Source organism: Ochotona princeps, chromosome 27, assembly GCF_030435755.1.
Source record: "Ochotona princeps isolate mOchPri1 chromosome 27, mOchPri1.hap1, whole genome shotgun sequence".
NCBI lineage: Eukaryota > Metazoa > Chordata > Mammalia > Lagomorpha > Ochotonidae > Ochotona > Ochotona princeps.
The window spans coordinates 4,291,280-4,309,899 of record NC_080858.1 but is presented as its reverse complement, the minus strand read 5'-3'; the positions used below and the strand labels follow the sequence as shown (position 1 = coordinate 4,309,899).

The 18,620-nt window shown below is 41.4% G+C and overlaps 1 protein-coding gene across 1 annotated transcript in view; it reads right to left on the bottom strand.

The window, feature by feature from the left end:
* Window positions 1-2,303: 2,303 nt before the first annotated feature.
* LOC101516964 (protein FAM186A-like) overlaps window positions 2,304-18,620 on the bottom strand; it is a 28,086-nt gene continuing 11,769 nt past the window's right edge. The window contains exons 4-9 of the mRNA XM_058656051.1: window positions 16,153-18,602; window positions 14,198-16,092; window positions 9,680-9,872; window positions 5,862-6,007; window positions 5,155-5,340; window positions 2,304-2,404 (exon numbers count right to left, since the gene is read on the bottom strand). Coding sequence (XP_058512034.1) covers window positions 2,383-2,404; window positions 5,155-5,340; window positions 5,862-6,007; window positions 9,680-9,872; window positions 14,198-16,092; window positions 16,153-18,602 — 4,892 coding nt within the window. The 3' untranslated portion in view covers window positions 2,304-2,382. The remainder of the gene's footprint in view (window positions 2,405-5,154; window positions 5,341-5,861; window positions 6,008-9,679; window positions 9,873-14,197; window positions 16,093-16,152; window positions 18,603-18,620) is intronic.

Sequence of the window (18,620 nt, the reverse complement as noted above, 5' to 3'; positions counted from 1 at the left end):
CTTGTGGATGTCAGGATCCTGTTTAGATGCTGGTTCCTGTCCTAGCCTTGTCAAACATGCTTTGATGGCAATACCCAGTTTATTGGCTTTGTGTTTTTAACCAATAACTAAGCAGGAAGTGGCAGATAGCTCGCACTGGCTGGGTCACTCCCAAGATGCCAACAATGGCTGAGACAAGAGGCAGGGGTTGGGAATTAATTCCCTGGTGGCTTCACATGTGGGTAGGAGGGACCCGACCACCTGAACCATCACCTGTGTCTCCCAAGGTCTGCATGGGTTTGGAAGATGGAGTCAGAAGTCAGAGCTGAGAATTGAAGCCACGTGCCTTCATGTGAGATGCAGGTGTCTTAACAGAGTTCTTAACCGGGGTCTCAACTACTATGCCAAATGCCCACCTCCATCCTTCATCCTTCATCCTCAATTTTCAACTACAAGACAACCAGCTAATTCTACCTGTGTATCTTTTCTTATTTTAGGTTAGTGTTAGATCTTTTTTTTTTCAATTGTCTGGTATCATAGGAAAGGAAGGTGTGTTTGGAATTTAGATGGAAAGGTTGCAATTTTCTGTTTCTATACTAACAAGTTTGAGAGTTTGACTAACATCTAAAGACTAAGCCACTGGAGAAAAGACTTTAAAATCTCAGAAGCCATGTATTGGAAAGACCTTCAGGGTATTAAAGTTTCTGGGACTTAGAACTGATAGAGTGATGATGACCAAGGAGATGGTAGATGCTGCAAGACATAGGGTAGTAAGTGATATATAGGCATAATTGTTTACAATTGAATATTATTAGAGTAGAGGTGAATGACCCAGAAGTAGTATTGAGGTGTGAGGATTCCTTCAGTGTCATTTATTGCCAAGAGATGAAAGGGGAATATGGAAGGTAACAAGTATCATTTGAGGCAGCTGCAGATAAGGAATTATCATCAGATAAGGGCCAGAGGTCAATTATTCTTTTCTGTGTTATGAAGCCATACTATTATAAATATCTGTATTCATAATCATTACACACTTGTGACTCCCTGTGCCATATCACTTGATGGTAATTCCAAAATCTAACAGATTTTTGCCTCTTTTTTTCATATTTCAGCTTCTCTCCAACACATCCTAAAAACCATAAAATTAAAAATATGTTAATTTGAAAAGCAGAGAGGAAAAAGATCAAGAGAGAGCTGCTCCTCTGAATCGTTCACTCCCCAAATGGTGCCAAGCCAGTTCTGATGCAAGAAGCCAGGAACTCCATGCTGGTCTCTACATGGTGACAGAGTCCAAGGTAATTGGGCCATCATACACTGCCTTGCAGTCATATCATCAAGAAGTTAGATGCAAAGCAGAGAAGCCACCACTTGAGCCAGTGCTCACAAGCAAGCTCTGGCTTCACACACTGCCTCAAAGTCAGGACTCCAATTTTAAAAGTCAAAAGAGATGGAGGGAAGGAAAGAGAATCTTCCATCTACTGGTTCCTTTTCTAGATCTAATCAAGGAATGGGTACCTGATGCAGTCTTGTCGATGGAAAGGAGCCAGGTTCTTGAATCCCAAAGTATGAATTAGCAGGAAGCTGTACTGGAAGAATAGCTGGGACTTGAACCAGACACTCTGATAGAAAGTGTAGAAATCCCAAGAAAGGGCTTAATGTGTGAGTAGTGAAAAGGACAAAGAGGGGGGATTGAAGCCTAGACCTTAGATTGTGCTGTTATTTGGGGCCTTGTGGCTGCAACTTCGAAGATGCTACATTGTATTGCTCCTGTTAGAGGCTTTTTTTCCTTAGAAACTTCTCTACACTTGAAGCTTGAAGCTTTTTTTTTTTCTCTAAAAATGTCTATCTAGCCCTTTGTGTAAAAAAAAAAAAAAGTAGTGAGGGAAAGTAAGGAGAAGGGGGAGAAGATCCAGCATTTACTATTTGTCTGATTGGCTGGTGTTTGAAACATTACTCCCAATGGTATAACCATGAGGCTCTTGGCACTCCTGATTTTTAGGTCTGGATTAGGGCTAAAGGGGAAGGCAGTGATCTCCTCTGGGCACTGTGATGAATAGAAAAGATTAGAATTTCTTCCCAAAATTGACCATTATATTAGAAGCCTAGACCCCTTCTATCCAGGATTACTGTTTCTCTTGTTCACTAAATGATAACCATTTCCTGATTCAGTCCTCACCAGGGTTTATTAAAGCTTTGCTTCCAGTGACCTAGAACAGAAGATATTCTGTCTTGAAGGGTCATAGTAATACCCTGGAAATAAAGATGTTTAACCTAAGAAGCTACACGTAGCATATAAAAGCAAAGGTCAGGCCAAGCAGTATGTGTCCATGAAAGATAGCAAGCTGGGCATTTTATTGGACAAGGTGGAACTTGTTTTGAGCATACTTTCATTTAAATTTATAATCACGTAGGAGTCTTCTGAATTCTGAAAATAAAACAAAGAGATCTCATTACAAATTTCGATGAACACATTTGTGAAGTAACTCAGATAAAACAAAGTGCCTTCAGAACTAAAAACAAATAAGCTTCATAAAGTCAGTGTGTAATCCATGCTTCATGAAAGTCATAATTAGGTGCAGAATGTCACCCAAGACAAAAAAAAAAAAAATCAAAAGACCAGGGCATGGCAATACATTATTTATCAGACAGTATTTTTAAAAATTCATTTGAGAAGCAAGTAAAGACACACATATACAGAGAGAGAGAGAGAGAGAGAGAGAGAGAGAGAGAGAGAGAGAGAGAGAGAGAAAGATATCTTCTGTTAGCTTACTCCCCAAATACCAGAAATAGCTGGGGGCGCTAGCTGGACCAGGAACCTGGAACCCAGATTTCCACCTCAGTGACAGGGACTCAACACTTGAATAACCATCTGTTTTCTGCTTGGTGTGCGTTAGCAGGAAGCCAGAACATATGTGGAGGTGGGACTCAAACCCAAACATTCCAAGATGGGATTTGGGTGCCTCAAGTGTCACACAACCTATTACATGGTATGCGTTTAAAATTATCTATCTATCTATCTATCTATCTATCTATCTATCTATCTATCTATTTGTTCATTATTGGAAAGCATTACAGAGAGAAAGAGTGAGAGGGATTTTCTATCTGTTGATTTGCTCCCCAATTGACTGAAATGGCACGGGGAGGGGAGACTCTTATATTTAAAGTTAAAACATGGGTTAAAATTGAAAATGATTGTTCCTTCTGGGAGTAGACCTCATTCCAATTTCCTCTAAGTGAACATGCATTGCTTTTGGAATTAAAAAATCATTTTAATGAGTCTTTCCCAGGTTAACAATCATATAAATGTAACTCCAGTGCAAAAAAAAAAATGCAGCAGCATTTTTATAGTATTGACAGATGTCCTAATTTCTGTCAGAAGCAGAATGGTACAATGTTGTGATATATTTGTATGTTGGTAGGAATGTAAATTAGTACAGTCATTCTGAAAGCTGGTATGGTGAATCCTCATTAAAAGAAAAGTAGAATTATTGTAGGATTCAGTGATCTCACATCTGGGTACAAGTCTATAGGAACTGAATCAATACATTGAAGAGATTTGCACTTTCATGTCACTGTAACATGCTTCATAGTGACTGTTTTTTTTTAAAAGCTAATGTCCATCAGCATCTGAATGGGTGAAGAAAATGTGGCATATAAACATCATAGAATACTATTTAGCCTGTAAAACTTAAAGAAGCACTGTCACTTGCAACAATGTACATGTGTCTAGAGGACCCTGTGTTAAAGAAAATCAGCTGAGAATAGAGAAACAAAAACATATGGTCTCATTTATTAGGAATCCGAGCCGAATTCCTAACAGAGCGAATGGAGTAATGATTATCAGAGGCGGAAGCAAGGGAGTTTGCAGGAGAAAGGGATCTGTTGTTCAAAGAGTGCAGTCTTATTTAGACAGGAGGAGTAAGGACTAAGTTCTACTATACATTATGACTGCAGCATATGTCAGAAAATTACCTAGGTGATTTTTTAAAATGTATTTATTCATTTATTAGAAAGGTAGAGTGAAAAAGAGTTATAAATCTCCCACCCACTGATTTACTCTCCAAATGTTTGCAAGAACTGTAGCTGGACAAGGACAAAGCCAGAAGCCCAGAACTGCACTTGGGTTTCCCAAGTGGGTGGCTCAGACTTAAACACGTAGGTCATCATGCACCACCTTTCCTGGCACATTAGCAGGCAGCTGGATCTGGAATGGCACAACCATAACCCAAATTGTCATTCTTATACAATGGGCAATTCCAAGCAGCTTGATTCACTATGCCATAATGCCTGCCCTGAAAGAGCAGATTTTTAAGTGTTCATCTTACAAAGAAGTGATATATTTAGAGATGGGTAGGATAAGTAGACTGATTTGATCATTCCACAATCCATGCATACATTACAAGAGCATACTGTATTTCATGAGGATTTACCCTCCAAGTTGCATGACAGTTAAATCCTTACAGTGGAGACAAATTCAAATAGTGACCTTAAGTCACAATCAGATTAACACGATGAATTTCTGCTATGATTCTATATTTACAAGCCAAATTTCTAGTTTACCATTTGTACCCTAAGTAGCTTATTTTTATTTTAAGACAAATTCTCTAACAAGCCAGTGCACACAATCTGAAAATTAACTTTTTCACTTTATCAATTACATAAAGCCCCAGCTAAGATCTCCCCTTAGGAAAGTAAAGGATTTTGATAAAACACAATGTTTGACAAAAATATTTTTTCAACAAATATTTTAATGATAAAATGCAGGAAACCCAAGGAGTCATGGAGACACAGAGTGAATGAAGACAGAAATGACAGATTTAATCAAAGTGATCCTGACCTTACCCTACTATGTGGTAAGATTTTCCAATTTCAGTATTTAAACCATTTAGTTGAAGGTCTATTTCACATGTCTATGATGTGACATAGGAACTTATTTGAAATTCTGCTTTTCCTTTAACTTCCTGTCACCTGAAATACTTGGGAGCTTAGCTTGTGGTGTATTGAGACAGGTTAATACTTGGATATCTTTTTGATTGATTTTTTTTCACAGATGGTGCCCTCATGTTTGTGACACACTAAACTCTTAATTTTGACAACCCCCTGGTGCTGCAGGAGAAAGATGAGGGAAACGAGATGTGACAAAAGGCCCATTACCAGGGTGCTGCTAGTACTGACCGTGTTTTAATGGATGCAAGAGATTTTCTGAAGGTAGACTGGACATCTAACTGGAGCAGCCTAGGAATGTCTGGGTACCCACCCAACTGGTCCCAGGGCACATTTATTGGCGTCTTCTCTACTATTGGGTAGCTGGATGTAGACAGATCAGTTTTCCAGATGGCATTCGTCTGGTTTACGTGGCATCTGTAGAATAAGGGAAGCACAGGTGAAAAGTGCACAGCTATTTTGTACCAAGAACCTGCCAAAGTGTATGAGTCTTATTCTCCGCCCCCCAACTTCTACTCTCCCCTATAATAACTTACCCTAGCACTGACAAGCATTAGCCATACTCACTTTGAGATAGAGGTAAGATGATGATGCAGAATTTGCCAGAATGGTTAACAAAGCTAAATTTCCATGACTTTCCCTGAAAATCCATATTAAAACACACACCATGAATGTGTTTTGCTTCCCTCTCACAGTGCCTCCAGGAGTTCATGCTTCTAAGCTGCTTTATTAAACATTCTTCAAACAATTTTTTAATAATGAAGGGTGCAATTTTACAAAATGAATTCAGCCAATAAATTACCCTCCTAGTAAATTAGTTTAGAAAATCAATTCTTGCTTAGGTTCTCCAATGAACCATATCACAATGATGAAGGGGTTGTTAGGGGGAAAAAAAAGTTTCACAATCATCTCAACTTATCAGTCTCTCCACCACATACCTAATTTTCTTGACAGATTGTCTGTCTTCTTCTATTGACAACTTCTGGAATGTTTGTTGAACAAACTCAGTAGGGGCAGGCATCTCCTTTTTATTGATTATCAAAGGGATGGGTTGACTAAGATTCAATTTGTATATCTCTTGTAACTATAAAAGTTAAATAAGAGAAATAATGTCATAAAAGCTGAGTTTAAAAAAAAACCTGTGAAAAAAATGGCCAACACATATGAACAGATATTTTGCAAAAGAACAGATCCAAATAGCTTACATTCATGTGAAAAGATGCTCAAGCTCCCTAGCCATCAGAGAGATACAAATGGAAACCACATTGAGATATCACCTAGCTCCAGTCAGATTGTCCTACATTCAGAACTCAACTAACAACACCTGCTGTTGTGGATGTGGGGCGAAAGGTACCATCCTTCCCTGCTGGTGGGAGTGCAGGCTAGTACAACCAATATGGAAATCAGTATGGAGAATGTTTAGAGAATTGCAAATAAGCCTGCCATACGATCCAGCTAACCCACTTCTAGGAATATACCCAAAAGAAATTAAAACTACGTGTGAGAAGGGAATCTGTAATCCTATATTTACAGCAGCACAATCTGCAACAGCAAAGACATGTAAACAACCCAGATGCCCATCCAAAGAGGAGTGGCTAAAGAAACTGGTACATCTACTCTGTGGACTATTATTCAGCCATTAAAAAGAATGAAATTATACAATTTGCAACTAGATGGTCCCATTATGCTCAGTGAAATCAGTCAATAACAAAAGGAGAAATATCATATGTTTTCTCTAATATAAGGGGTCTATCATGCAAATTGGAATTATAGTGGTGGAGTAATGAAGATTACCATATCCAGAAGTGAAAACAATGCAACATGCATCTCTGTTTCCAAACAAAAGATGGATTCCCAACGAAAGTGTTGGCTATATCTAGACAATGGGATGATGGACTGTCTGACATTGTCTGTACCAGTGTTGTCGAGGCATACCTAATTAGCAGACTGGTGGAATTGTAACTCCTTATGAAGAGTGTGACATTATGGGAAAAATCAGTGGGGGTAGAAATTGGGTTGAGAGGAATCCCAGACTATACAGTATTCTATGATAAATATAAAAATTTTAAAAATAAAAAAGAAAGGCTGGAATCTTTATGGAGATGATCTGAACTGTCACTTGGCTGAAACACAACTCCTCCTTTTCTATGGCTTCTCAAGTGTTCTTCCCTCTCCAACTCACTTCCAACAGGCATAAGTTCAGAATTGGAGTCTGTGACAAATCAAAGCCTTCCTCCTAGTTACTCTCCAGTCTGAGTCGTAGCTGAAAACTTTGATTAATCTAGCTACACCTGCTCATCTTCATTATTAAAATAGGAATAACAAGATAGTGAGCACTGTATAGGGTAGCATATATGGAATATAAATTGTGCTACACTATACAAACATAATGATAGCTAACATTTACTGAATCAGTGCCAAGCACTGAGCCAAGCCCTTTCCCTGTCAGCTCATTTGGAACTTGTAACTACCTGGTCAGGCTCAGAAAACTCAGGAATGTGCTTGGTGTTGCTGGTCAAACTGCTCCTTGGAACACCATATCTCAGAGTGTCTGGGATCGACTCCCATCACTGCCTTCCAATCCCACTCCCTGCTAATACACCTGGAAGGTTGCAGAAAATAAAAAACTGTTTCAGAAAGTACCACTCATCGGAGATACCAGGAACAACTTCTTGGCTCCAAATCTGGGCCATGTTATATCTATGAAAAAAATTAAGATGTCCACGTATCTTAGCTAGCATTGCAGTTGAAAGTCATATGAACTCAGACATCTCATAGCAGAGCCAGTCCCCTTAGCCATCCCCTTGATTCAGTGCAAAGTATTTACTGCTATCTACCCCCCATCCCTTTTGCATTTTACTTTCTCTTCTCCTTTCTTAATGCATTCATACCAGCATGGTCAGATTCTGATATTCTTGACTTTGAAACCTTATATATGATATAAAATGCCCTAGACATGGTCATTCTTGCTGGATGCCATAGCCAGCTTATCTTACTTTGCTCCATGCATTTTGACCATATTTGCAAAATCAAAACATGAGCTATGTTTTTTAAGTGTGTTATATTTAGAATATTTAGTTATAAAATGTTCCTAAACTTCAGCTTGCATTATTTATTGTTAGAAACTCAGTTAATGCCAGGAAATCTGAAGCACATAGTCCCAGGGAAGAGAACTCTCTTCTCAGCTTTTGTAAGTTTCCTGTTGCTTCCCAAAACAGATTGCCAGTTGTCTAATACGGGGTTGTAGGTCACAGTGAATGGATGCCAGCACTGAATGGAACAGCCTGTGCCTGGTGCTGTGGAAGCAAGTTGTCTCCCTTCCGATAAACTCATGGCAGTAAGCCTAGCCAACTGCTGGTTTTGAAAAGCAACTACCCATAATTAGGGAGCAGTGGCTTCAAGAAGTTTCACTTCTGGAGTCTGGTACATGTGGGCAACAAAGATGAGCTGAAATTTTCTGGAGCCTACTACTATTCTCATCTTTTTCTCACCTAGAATTTTAACGAGTATTCTTGTTGCCAGTCTGGGAGCGTCACTGGTCATGCTGTAGTGGCAGGTTGGGCAGTGGCCTCTTCAAAAGCTGTATTCACTCAGGATATCTGAAACAGCCTTATTAGAGCAGGGACCTTTACAAATCTGAGTTAGGGATCTAAACGTGAGATCATCCTGTATGAGCCAGGATGTCATTGGGTCCTACGTCTGATGGCATGTGGCCTCCTAAGGCCCAGAATCCAGATGCATGCTGAGGGCCATTTGAGAGGTGGAGGCGAAGATGGGAATTCAGTGGCTGCAAGCTAAGGAATGCGGAGGATTTCCAATGGCACTGTGTTGAAGGAAACATGAGACAGTTTTCTCAGAGAATCCACAAGGAACCAGCCCTGCTGTACGTTAATTTCCTTCATTTCTAGTCTCTGGAACCATAACAAAATATGTGTGGGGAACCTTTTTTTTCCCGCTAAGGGTCGTTTGGATATTTATGACATGACTCACAGTCCATAGAAAATTGTCCAATTAAAAAATCAGGCTTCTGCTGATCAGGGTGATGGACTGTGCCGGGCCCTGTGCTTGCTAGAACATACAAGAATCTGGTCTGGGAATACCTCAAAGTTTCTTTGGAGGTCTCCCCAATCGAACTGCTGGACTCAGAACCCTAACCAAGAAAAGACGGAAGACAGAACAGGTCAATCCATCACCTCAGCTATATGTTGGCAGCAAAATATGGGGCAAACGGAGATTCATAACTGGAGAACTATTAAAACCACTTGAGCAAATATCTCAGAGCATGCCCCACATCCAGGACTTGGGGTGGGTGGGAAACTGGGTGGGGCTTCTCCCTCAATATCCCCCTTTACCTCAGATACATGATGGAAACAATATGGACATAATAGTATTACCCACTTCCCTATACCCCCTGAACCTTTTTTTTTTTTTACTGTAATTAACTATGTAAAGATTGTCAACAATACAATAAAATAAATTAAAGAAAATTTTAAAAATTTTTAAAAATCCATCAAAAAAAGTAGGCTTCTATAGGTTTATTGAATTTCAAGTCTGCATGGGGTTACCTTGACAGGATCAAACCAAATGACTTCATGGGACTTACCCGGCCCTCACTCGTATCCCATCATGTTTGTGGCAGTACATTAAGCCATCCTTAGGAAACATAATGATGGTGTCTCCCTTTGGATGTTAGTTTCAAAACCTAGCACTTTTTAAAATCACAACACACTGGATAAGGTAACAGAAAACACATTACCTGGCTAAATAAGGATATCATCTTCCTGAGGCACTGATTTCGTTTCTCTTCTAGAAACTTCTGCCTCTCAGTCCAGGTACACATCATCTTTTTTTGATAGTCATCAATTCTGCTCAGCATGACATAGAGTTTCTGGGTCTCATATCCTTTACCAGTGTATTGGATGGCTTTTATTTGATAGATTATATTGTTTCTTGAAGAAAAAAAATACAAGAATTGAGACAGCTAATCAACCTAACTCAGTGAGTTTGTCCTCAGTTTCCCTCATTTCTCACATCAGCCTTTGCTAGTAAGAAGGATGGATGGGGAAAAGAGGCTTTTTTAGTAAGACATTAGTCTGTTTTCCGTGTAAATAAAAAAAAAAATTTAAAGATTTATTTATTTTTGTTACAAAGTCAGATATACAGAGAGGAGGAGAGATAGAGAGGAAGATCTTCCGTCCGATGAATCACTCCCCAAGTGAGCCGCAACGGCCAATGCTGTGCCGATCCAGAGCCAGGAGCCAGGTCTCCCACACGGGTGCAGGATCCTAAAGCATTGGGCCGTCCTTGACTGCTTTCCCAAGCCACAAGCAGGGAGCTGGATGAGAAGTGGAGCTGCCGGGATTAGAACCGGAGCCCATATGGGATCCTGGGGCGTTTAAGGCGAGGACTTTAGCCACTAGGCCACACCTCCAGGCCCATGTAAATAAAATTTTAATAATCTATATGGCTACTTGATTTTCACTAACTGTTCACATGGTTTTTTTTTTTTTTTTTTTTTTTTAGCATTTAACACTACTGCTTATCATTTCAATTTATATTTGCATGTGCTCATTTATTTTAAAATTTGCCTTATGGGGCAAAAATCTTCATTTTTAAAGTAGTGATGTATAAGAAGTGTAGCTGGTACATAATACAATTATTAAAAGACAGTGAAAGGCCCAGCATGGTAGCCTAGCAGTTAAAGTCCTTGCCTTGCACACACCAGGATTCCATATGGGCACCAGTTCTAGTCCCAGCAGCCCTGCTTCCCTTTCAGATCTCTGCTTGTGGCCTGAGAAACCAGAAAAGGATGCCCCAAAGCCTTGGGACCCTGCACCCATGTGGGAAACCTGGAAGAAGTTCGTGGCTCCTGGCTTCAGATCAGCACACCTCCAGCCATTGCAACCACTTCGGGAGTGAATTATCAGATGGAAAAATCTTCCTCTCGGTCTCTCCTTGTCTCTGTATAGCTGACTTTCCAATAAAAATAAATATATTTTTAAAAAACAGTGAAATGAACAGAGAAAATGTGCCCAGAGCCAGTGTCATGGGTAAGCTAAGCCTCTGCCTGCAGTGCCAGCGCCCTATATGGCCTTACTTCAAGTCTGGCTGTTCCACTGCCAATCCAACTTCCTGCTAATGTGCCTGGGAAAGCAGCAGCAGATTTCCCAAGTTCTTAGGTCTCTGCACCCATGTGGGATATCCAGAAGAAGCCTCAGGCTTCCAGGATTGGGGCAGCCCAGCTCCAGTCATTGTGGCCATTTAGTGAGAGAACCAGCATATGGGAAATCTCTCTGTGGTCTCTCTTTCTCTCTGTAAATTTTCCTTTCCCATAATAGTCGGGACCCTAGAATTTCATCCAGTTCTGCTATGTGTCTGTTAGGGGCCCAAGCACTGTAGCCACAATCTGCTGTTCTCCAGGCTGTGTTAGGAACCCCAGCTGGAAGCAGCCTGAAAAACAGCAGAAGAAAAATGAAAGAAACTGATCATTGTGTTTGAGATTTATGAAATACTATCAAATGAAATCAAATAAGTATCGTAGGAGTTCCTGAAGGTATAGAGAGAATGTACTAAAAGGCCTACCAGCAATTTAATGACAGAACTTTTGAAATTTGAGGAAAGAAACATCCAGATACAGGAAGCACATAGAACTTTAATAGACATGACCAGAAAAGATACTCCTCACAGTGTATTATAATAAAGCTTTAAACAATAAAGTGCAAAGAAGCATTCTAATATGTAGTTTCACAAATGCCAAATTATCTCCAGAGTAATCTCCACAGATCTTACAGGTCAGGAGAGAATGGAGAGCAGCAGGCCAATTCCTTACAGAAACTGCCAACCCAAAATTCTGTACCACACATGGCTTCTGTTTATAAATGTATATGAAATAAAGATCTTCCAAAACAAAAAAAATTTCTCACTACCCATCCAGCCTTACAAATGATGCTTAATTATGTACCACATACAGAAACAGAGAATGATGAATATCATCCTGAAAGAATTTGAAGGCAGAACAACTTCATTGCAAGTACAAAGGAAATTCAAATAAATATGAGGAATATTGATGGAAAAAGTGATGGAGCCAAGTAATTACTTGCTAATTACTTTAAATGTAAATGGCTCAAATTCTTCAATTAAAACAGACTGGCAGAATGAATTTTTTAAAATACCCATTTATTTTCTGGCTTCAGGAAACACATTTCACCAACAAAATACAGACTAAAAATGAAAGGATTAAGAGAGATATCTCATGCTAACAAAAATCAAAAAAGCAAGGAGTAATAAGAGCAATATCAGACAAAATAGATTTGAATACGAAAACTGTCAGAAGAGATCAAGAAGGGCATTGTGATGATTAAGAAAACAACAGGAAGATATCACCTGGCTATTTGATTTAAACAAACACAGGCTCTAATAAAATAATGGGGGGAGGGGCTTTAACATCCCACATTCGTCTGTCGATAGATCAACTCAAAGAAAAACCAAAGGAACAACAGAGCTAATCTATAATCTGGATCAAACGGATCTGATATCTGCAAAACATTTGATTTCACATATTCTGCTCATCAATGCATGGAACTTTATCTAGGAAGGACTTGTGCTAAGCCATAAAGCAAGTCTTAACAAATTCAGGGGGAAAAATTGAAATTGCATCATTTTATTTTCTGACCGCAAGGAAATAAAGATGGAAATTAACAACTTAAGAAATTCCAGAAAATATACAAAAATACATGGAGATTGACTAATAATGCCCAAACAAGCAGTGAGTTATAAAAGTAATCAGAACATTCCTGGAAACAAAGATGAAAACACAATATATAAAAACCATGAGATACAGCAAAAGCAGTATTAAGAGGGAAGCTTATAGCAAATAGTAATGTGTATCAAGATATTGGAAAGACATAAAATAAATGACTTAATGGTTCATCTCAGAGAGACTTGGGGGAAAAAAGAGAACAACCCCAAAATTAGCAGGAGGAAGTAAATGAGCAAAATTGAGACCAAATAAAATAAAATAAAATGAAAAACATCCGTGAAATGGAGATTTGGTGTTTTGAAAAACTAAACAAGGTCATGAAGGACCACTCATAACACTAGAGGGGAAACCAATGTGACGGGAGAGAACTTGGGGAGGGAACCAGGAAATCCCAGAGCCTGTGGAACTTTATTATGAAACAATAATGAGAAGAGGCAAGATGGCGGTTTAGGGTACAGTTTTGGGATAACAGAATCATTAGGGTGAAACACAAGGAGCAGATGCCAGGAAAAGACAGATTGGTGACTGGCGGGGAGAGAAGGGATGGAGATCCCTGGACACAGGGAAGCAGCAGCAGTGGCAAACTGGTGTTGCAATGAACAGAAAACCCACCAGCAGCCGGTAAACAGCAATCCGGACTCCAGTGATCCAGTATCAGCCAGGACACCTGCAGCAGCCAGGTGGGAACAGGAATTCACCAGGAACTCAAGAGGTGAAAGGCATTGAGGTGGAAGACAGAGTGAGACTTTTGTAACCATTGTTTCTGTCTCCAAATTCCCCAGATATCCTGGGCTGGGCTACGCTGCAGCCAGGAGATTGGATGTGGGTTTTCCATGTGGGCAGAAGGGACCCAAGAACTATGGTCATCACCTACTGCCTCCTAATGTACATGTCAGAAAAGAACAGAAACTCACACCGGGGAGTTGGTTATTGGATGTAGGAATCCTCAGGAAGTACTACAACTGCTACAGCAACATCTCTAATACGACAAAATGTACCTCAAACCAAAGTTATCATTTTTCCCAAGGACATGTAAGAGGTAAAAATCCAAGTCACCAACATTTTTAACACAAACTTATACTAATCAGTAATGAAACAGTAACTCATATTTTGAGAATCTGAATTATGTAGAAATGGAGAAAATAACCCCAAAAAATGAGGCCAATGTTTCATATCATCTCTTCCATTGCGATGAGTGTATTGATTCTCTCCCTTGCCTTGTCTTCACATAACACTGAAGATCATGATATTACCAGCCAAAAGTCACCCCATTCCTAGAGAAGACAATGTAAAGAGATGAATGAATGAAATGGATCTTGGTATTATCTATTTATTATTCCCTTAAAGTCTCCTTTTGCTGTCTTAACCAGGCTTCTGTCATACATATCTTCTAAAACAGATTCTTTTATAACATTTGTCAAATTTGACAATATCTCTGCAGGGCAGTGAAGGAGGATATTTGACTTCACAGGAACACTGGAAACAGAGCAACTAGATCACTGGAGAATTGCCTACCTCACACGCTGGATCAGCCTGTAGGCAACGTACTTGTGTAACAGGTATCCCAGCCGAACTGCATCTGTGTGTAGTGTCTCAATGATGAGATTCCTAGCCATCATGTGTAAGTGGGAAGGAAGTTCAGAAGTTCTCAAGGCCTGGTTTAACAGTAGCAGGTTCTTCCTCTGAGCTGACACATCAACAAAATATGTCTTCCCTTCAAGTTCCTGGGGAGAAGGGGGCCCCGCCATGTTGTCTTTGTTGGTATCTGAACATGAAGCTATCATCCACGGCTTTTCTATAGAGGGGGACCATGATATCTGGTCCCATTGTGGCTTCTGTGACGTTATCAGTAACTGAGGAGTCAGGGAAGGCAGCGATTTCCTGGGTTTCTGCAGTGTGTGCAGGATCGCCTCATTGGCATGAGGGGTCTGTGGGCCTGGGGGGCTGTCACTTGTGAGATGGGGCTCAACTGCCTTAAGTAGTTCCATGGATGAGGGATCTCGAGGTGTCTGGGGTTCACCTGGAGTGTCAGAGATCTCTGGCAGTTGGATCTTGTTAATGGTGAATAGAGCTTGATCTGTCTTCACAACAGGGGTACTGGGTTGGATCAAAGACTGAGCTTTCAGAGTAGAAGTAGTTGCCCACCTTTTCTTCTTGTCAGAAGACAGAACACCTTGTTGGGGCATTCCAGTAGCTGAAGGGGTCCAGAGTCTGGAGGGATGTCCAGGAGTGGGAGGGATCCGTGGTGGGGAAGCATCCTCAGGGAGGATCAGTGGGGTCACTTGCTGCCCAAGGGTGTTACGGACTGGGAGAGAGGGGGACTGGTCTATGGAGGCAGGTTGGTGTTCCAGGGGCTTTCCAGAGATGGTTAAGGGTCTGGACTCCGTGAGCTCTCCAGGAAAAGACTTCCCAGGTGTGAGAGGATGCCAGACGCTTGGTATCTTTGCAGAGATGGACATCATTTCAGATGTTATAGGCCACCTGGTTGTAGGAGGGCCCTCCAGTACTGGTGGTAGCCAGGCAGTTTGAGGGCTCTTAGGCAGAAATAGCTGCCTAGAGCTAAGAGCTTCCAGCTCAAGGGGCTGCCCGGGAATAGGAGGAGTCCCAGATATTGGTAACTGCTCAGGAGTGGGAGACACCCCTAATGACTGGGCCTGCATAGAAGTGAATGGTAGCTCCATCTCCTGAACAAGATTAGGAGAGGGGGTGGCTCCAGTTGCCTGGGTGAGCTCAATATGTTCTTCAGTGCTAGGAACTCCGAATACCCAAGCCTGTTGCATATTGGATGAGATTTGCATTGTCTGGATCTTTTCAGAAGTGCCAGCTGCCTTTACTGCTGGGGTGTCCTGAGGGGCAGTAGGGGTTGTCAGTGTTAGATCTGGTTCCAGGGTGAGAGGATGCAGCCAGGCCTGGTTGTTTTCTTGCTTGAGTGCCATATGTGAATCCCAGACCATTTCAGGATTAAAGTGGATCCCCTGACTCAGGGTATAGTGAGGGGCCAGGGTGGTCCCCAAGGCCTGTGACTGCTGAAGAATCATTGTTATATTCAGGGCCTCAGCCTGTTGAGGGGTCAGAGTAGTCCCCAAGGCCTGGGTCTGCTGGGAGGTCAGAATTCTCAAAGGCTTGGCTTCCTGAGTGGTTGAAGTTATCCCCAGTATCTGGGCCTGTTGAGGGGTCAGAGTTGTCCCCAAGGCCTGGGATTCTTGAGAAGTCAAAGTTGTCCCCAGGACCTGGGCCTGCTGGTAGGTTAGTGTTTTCTCCAACATCTGGGCCTGCTGAGGGGTCAGAGAGGTCACCAGGGCTTTGGCCTGCTGAGGGGTCAGTGTTGTCCCTTGCATCTGGTCCTGCTGAGGGGTTAGTGTTGTCCCCAGCATCTGGGCCTGCTGAAGGGTCAGAGTGGTCGCCAGGGCCTGGGCCTGCTGAGGGATTTGAGTGGTAACCTGGGCCTGCTGAGGGATTTGAGTGGTAACCTGGGCCTGCTGAGGGATTTGAGTGACTGCCAGGGCCTGGGCCTGATGAGGAATCAGAGTTGTCCTCTGGGCCTTGGCCTGCTGAGAAGTCTTTGTGGCTGGGGCCTGCTTATGGGTCAGAGGTACACCCGTGACCTGGAAAAGCTGAGGAGTGTGAATTTTGTGCTCTGCAAGGGGCTGTGGGTAGATGTGAAGGGCTTCTGGTGTTGATGCCCGAGGAGAGAGTGAAGGAGTGCTTGGCGGGGAGTGTGTTATCTCACGCGGGAGACCTGAGACTCGAGGGAAGGTTCTGCCTTGGGGTAACTGGGATTCCCCTGCTGTGACTTTGGTCTTGTCTTCAGGTTTCTTTCCCTTGGTCTTCTGATGGCCTGCTGCAATCTCCCTTTGCCTGTCAAGGCGCTCTGCCCCCTCTCTTGGCTTCCGCTTGTCCTCCTCCTCCTCCTCCTTCCTCCCTCTTGTTTTCTGCTGGTGGTGTTTCTCTGCCTTCAGATCCAGGTTCAGCTTCCCTTCCTTCTCTCTTTGGAAGAGCATCCCTTGCTCTTTCGCTGTTGTCTTCTGTGCTTCTGTCATCATATGAGCTTCCTTCTGGAGACTAGATTTGTCTTGCATTTTGTCTTGACCCTCTTGCCCATATTCATCCTGTTTGGGCTTTGCTTTCTCATGTTCTTTTCTTACTGTTGAGACTTTTGGAGCATCTCCCTCACTTTCTATTTCAGTCAAGATCATTTCTATTACGTTTTTCATTACTGGGTCTAAGTTTTCATTTGAGAGGAAACGGCTGATTTTAGACTTGGTGGTAGTTGATGACTTCTCATCATGCAGTACTGGCATGAATGAAACTGCCTCTTTTCGCATCCTAGGTTTCTCTCCGACATCCCCTTCGTTTTTTGCAACTTTGAATTTCCTCACCATTTGAGTCACAATCTCAGCCATTTTCTGGAAGTATTCATCCATCTTTGCTTTTATTGTTTCAAAGTTTTCCATTTCTGCCCTTTTCAGTAAGCTCTCCTTCCTTGGCATGGTGTTTTCATCAGCAGGCTTGTCTATGTTGTTAATTTTCTCTTTAAGGAAATCCATTAAGGCTTTCTGAAATGATTCAGTGTTACTCTCTTCACCTTTGACCTCTGGAGTTGCTAATGCCCTTTTAGTTTCTGAAGAATCTTCCTGGATATTTGGGCGTGATTTCTCAAGTTGAGGAGACTTGGGTTGTTTGCTGAAGGTTGGACTTTCCTCATGGTCTCTTCTCCCTACTTTGCTTCTGTTCGTTGTTAAGGGGATGTCCTGTGTCTTTGCTTTAACTTCAGCTTTCTGTGACATTGATGTTTGTTTCACTTGAGCCATACTCAATGGATCTGCTAGGTCCCTAGTCAATTTGTTTGCTGATTCAATGGGGGACTCTTTCAGGTCTGATAAATTAAGCCTGTTTCTCAAGGGAGATTCAGTTTTAAATTTCCTGGCCTGCTCTGCCTTATAAGAGGTTCTACCTTTGACATGTTGGCTTTTAGCTTCACTGAAAGGGAAATGCTGGATTCCTGGTTCAGATGATGTCTTTGTTTTTATTCCTTCTGTTCCCTTCTCTATTTCTTCTAGCTCAGAGTATTGATTAGTTTGGGCTTCAGTCAGTTTCCCTTCACTGTCTTCCTTGCTTGTATTTGATCCAGAGTGGTCTTGGGTGCGTGGGCCTTTTGTGTGTTCTGTTTTCACGGGTTGATATTGGCCGGTCATGTCATATGAATAAACATCCCCTCTCTGCCCTACTTTACTTCCCGTGGGCTTTTTAGAAGGCCCAGAAGCTTTTGTTCCTTTTTTTTCAGATTGAGGGTCTGGCTCTTCAGGTAACTCTGGGATCATTCCAGCTTTATATAAAAGAGTAGAGTCCCACTTTGTCTCATAAGCTTTGATCTTTTTCGAAGGAGACTTAAATAGTGTATTGTCAAATTCTTTGGCTAAAATAATGTCCAAACTGTCCTCTGTGTCTTCAGTTTTGATGTTAGTCATGGATGTCGGAAATGATGCATATTGATCTGTAATGCTTTTGAATCTAATTAGGTATTCATACTTTTCTTGTGTATCTTGTAATTTTTGTTGAAGCTTCTCATTTTGCTCACTAAGGTCACAAATCATTCTTCGGGAGAGTTCTTTTTCTGTTTCATACTTCTCATAAAACATACTGTCACCTACAATATTAGCAATATTTACTTGCTCGACTACAGTACTCAAGGCTTTAGAAAGATTGAGTATTGTTGATGAAATGTATTTGATAGCTGTGTTTTCCAATTTATTGAATATTGTAGTCCCTGTGAGTTCCTGCAGCATATTTTGAATTTCTAAAACCTTGCTATTTGTTGCAAATTGATTAGCAATCATTTGATCTGGTCTTAATGCATAGGCTGTTGCAGGTCTCTTTACCAACCTGTCTTTCCAGGATTTCCATAGAGCTCCTCTAGACACTGGAAAGAAACACACGC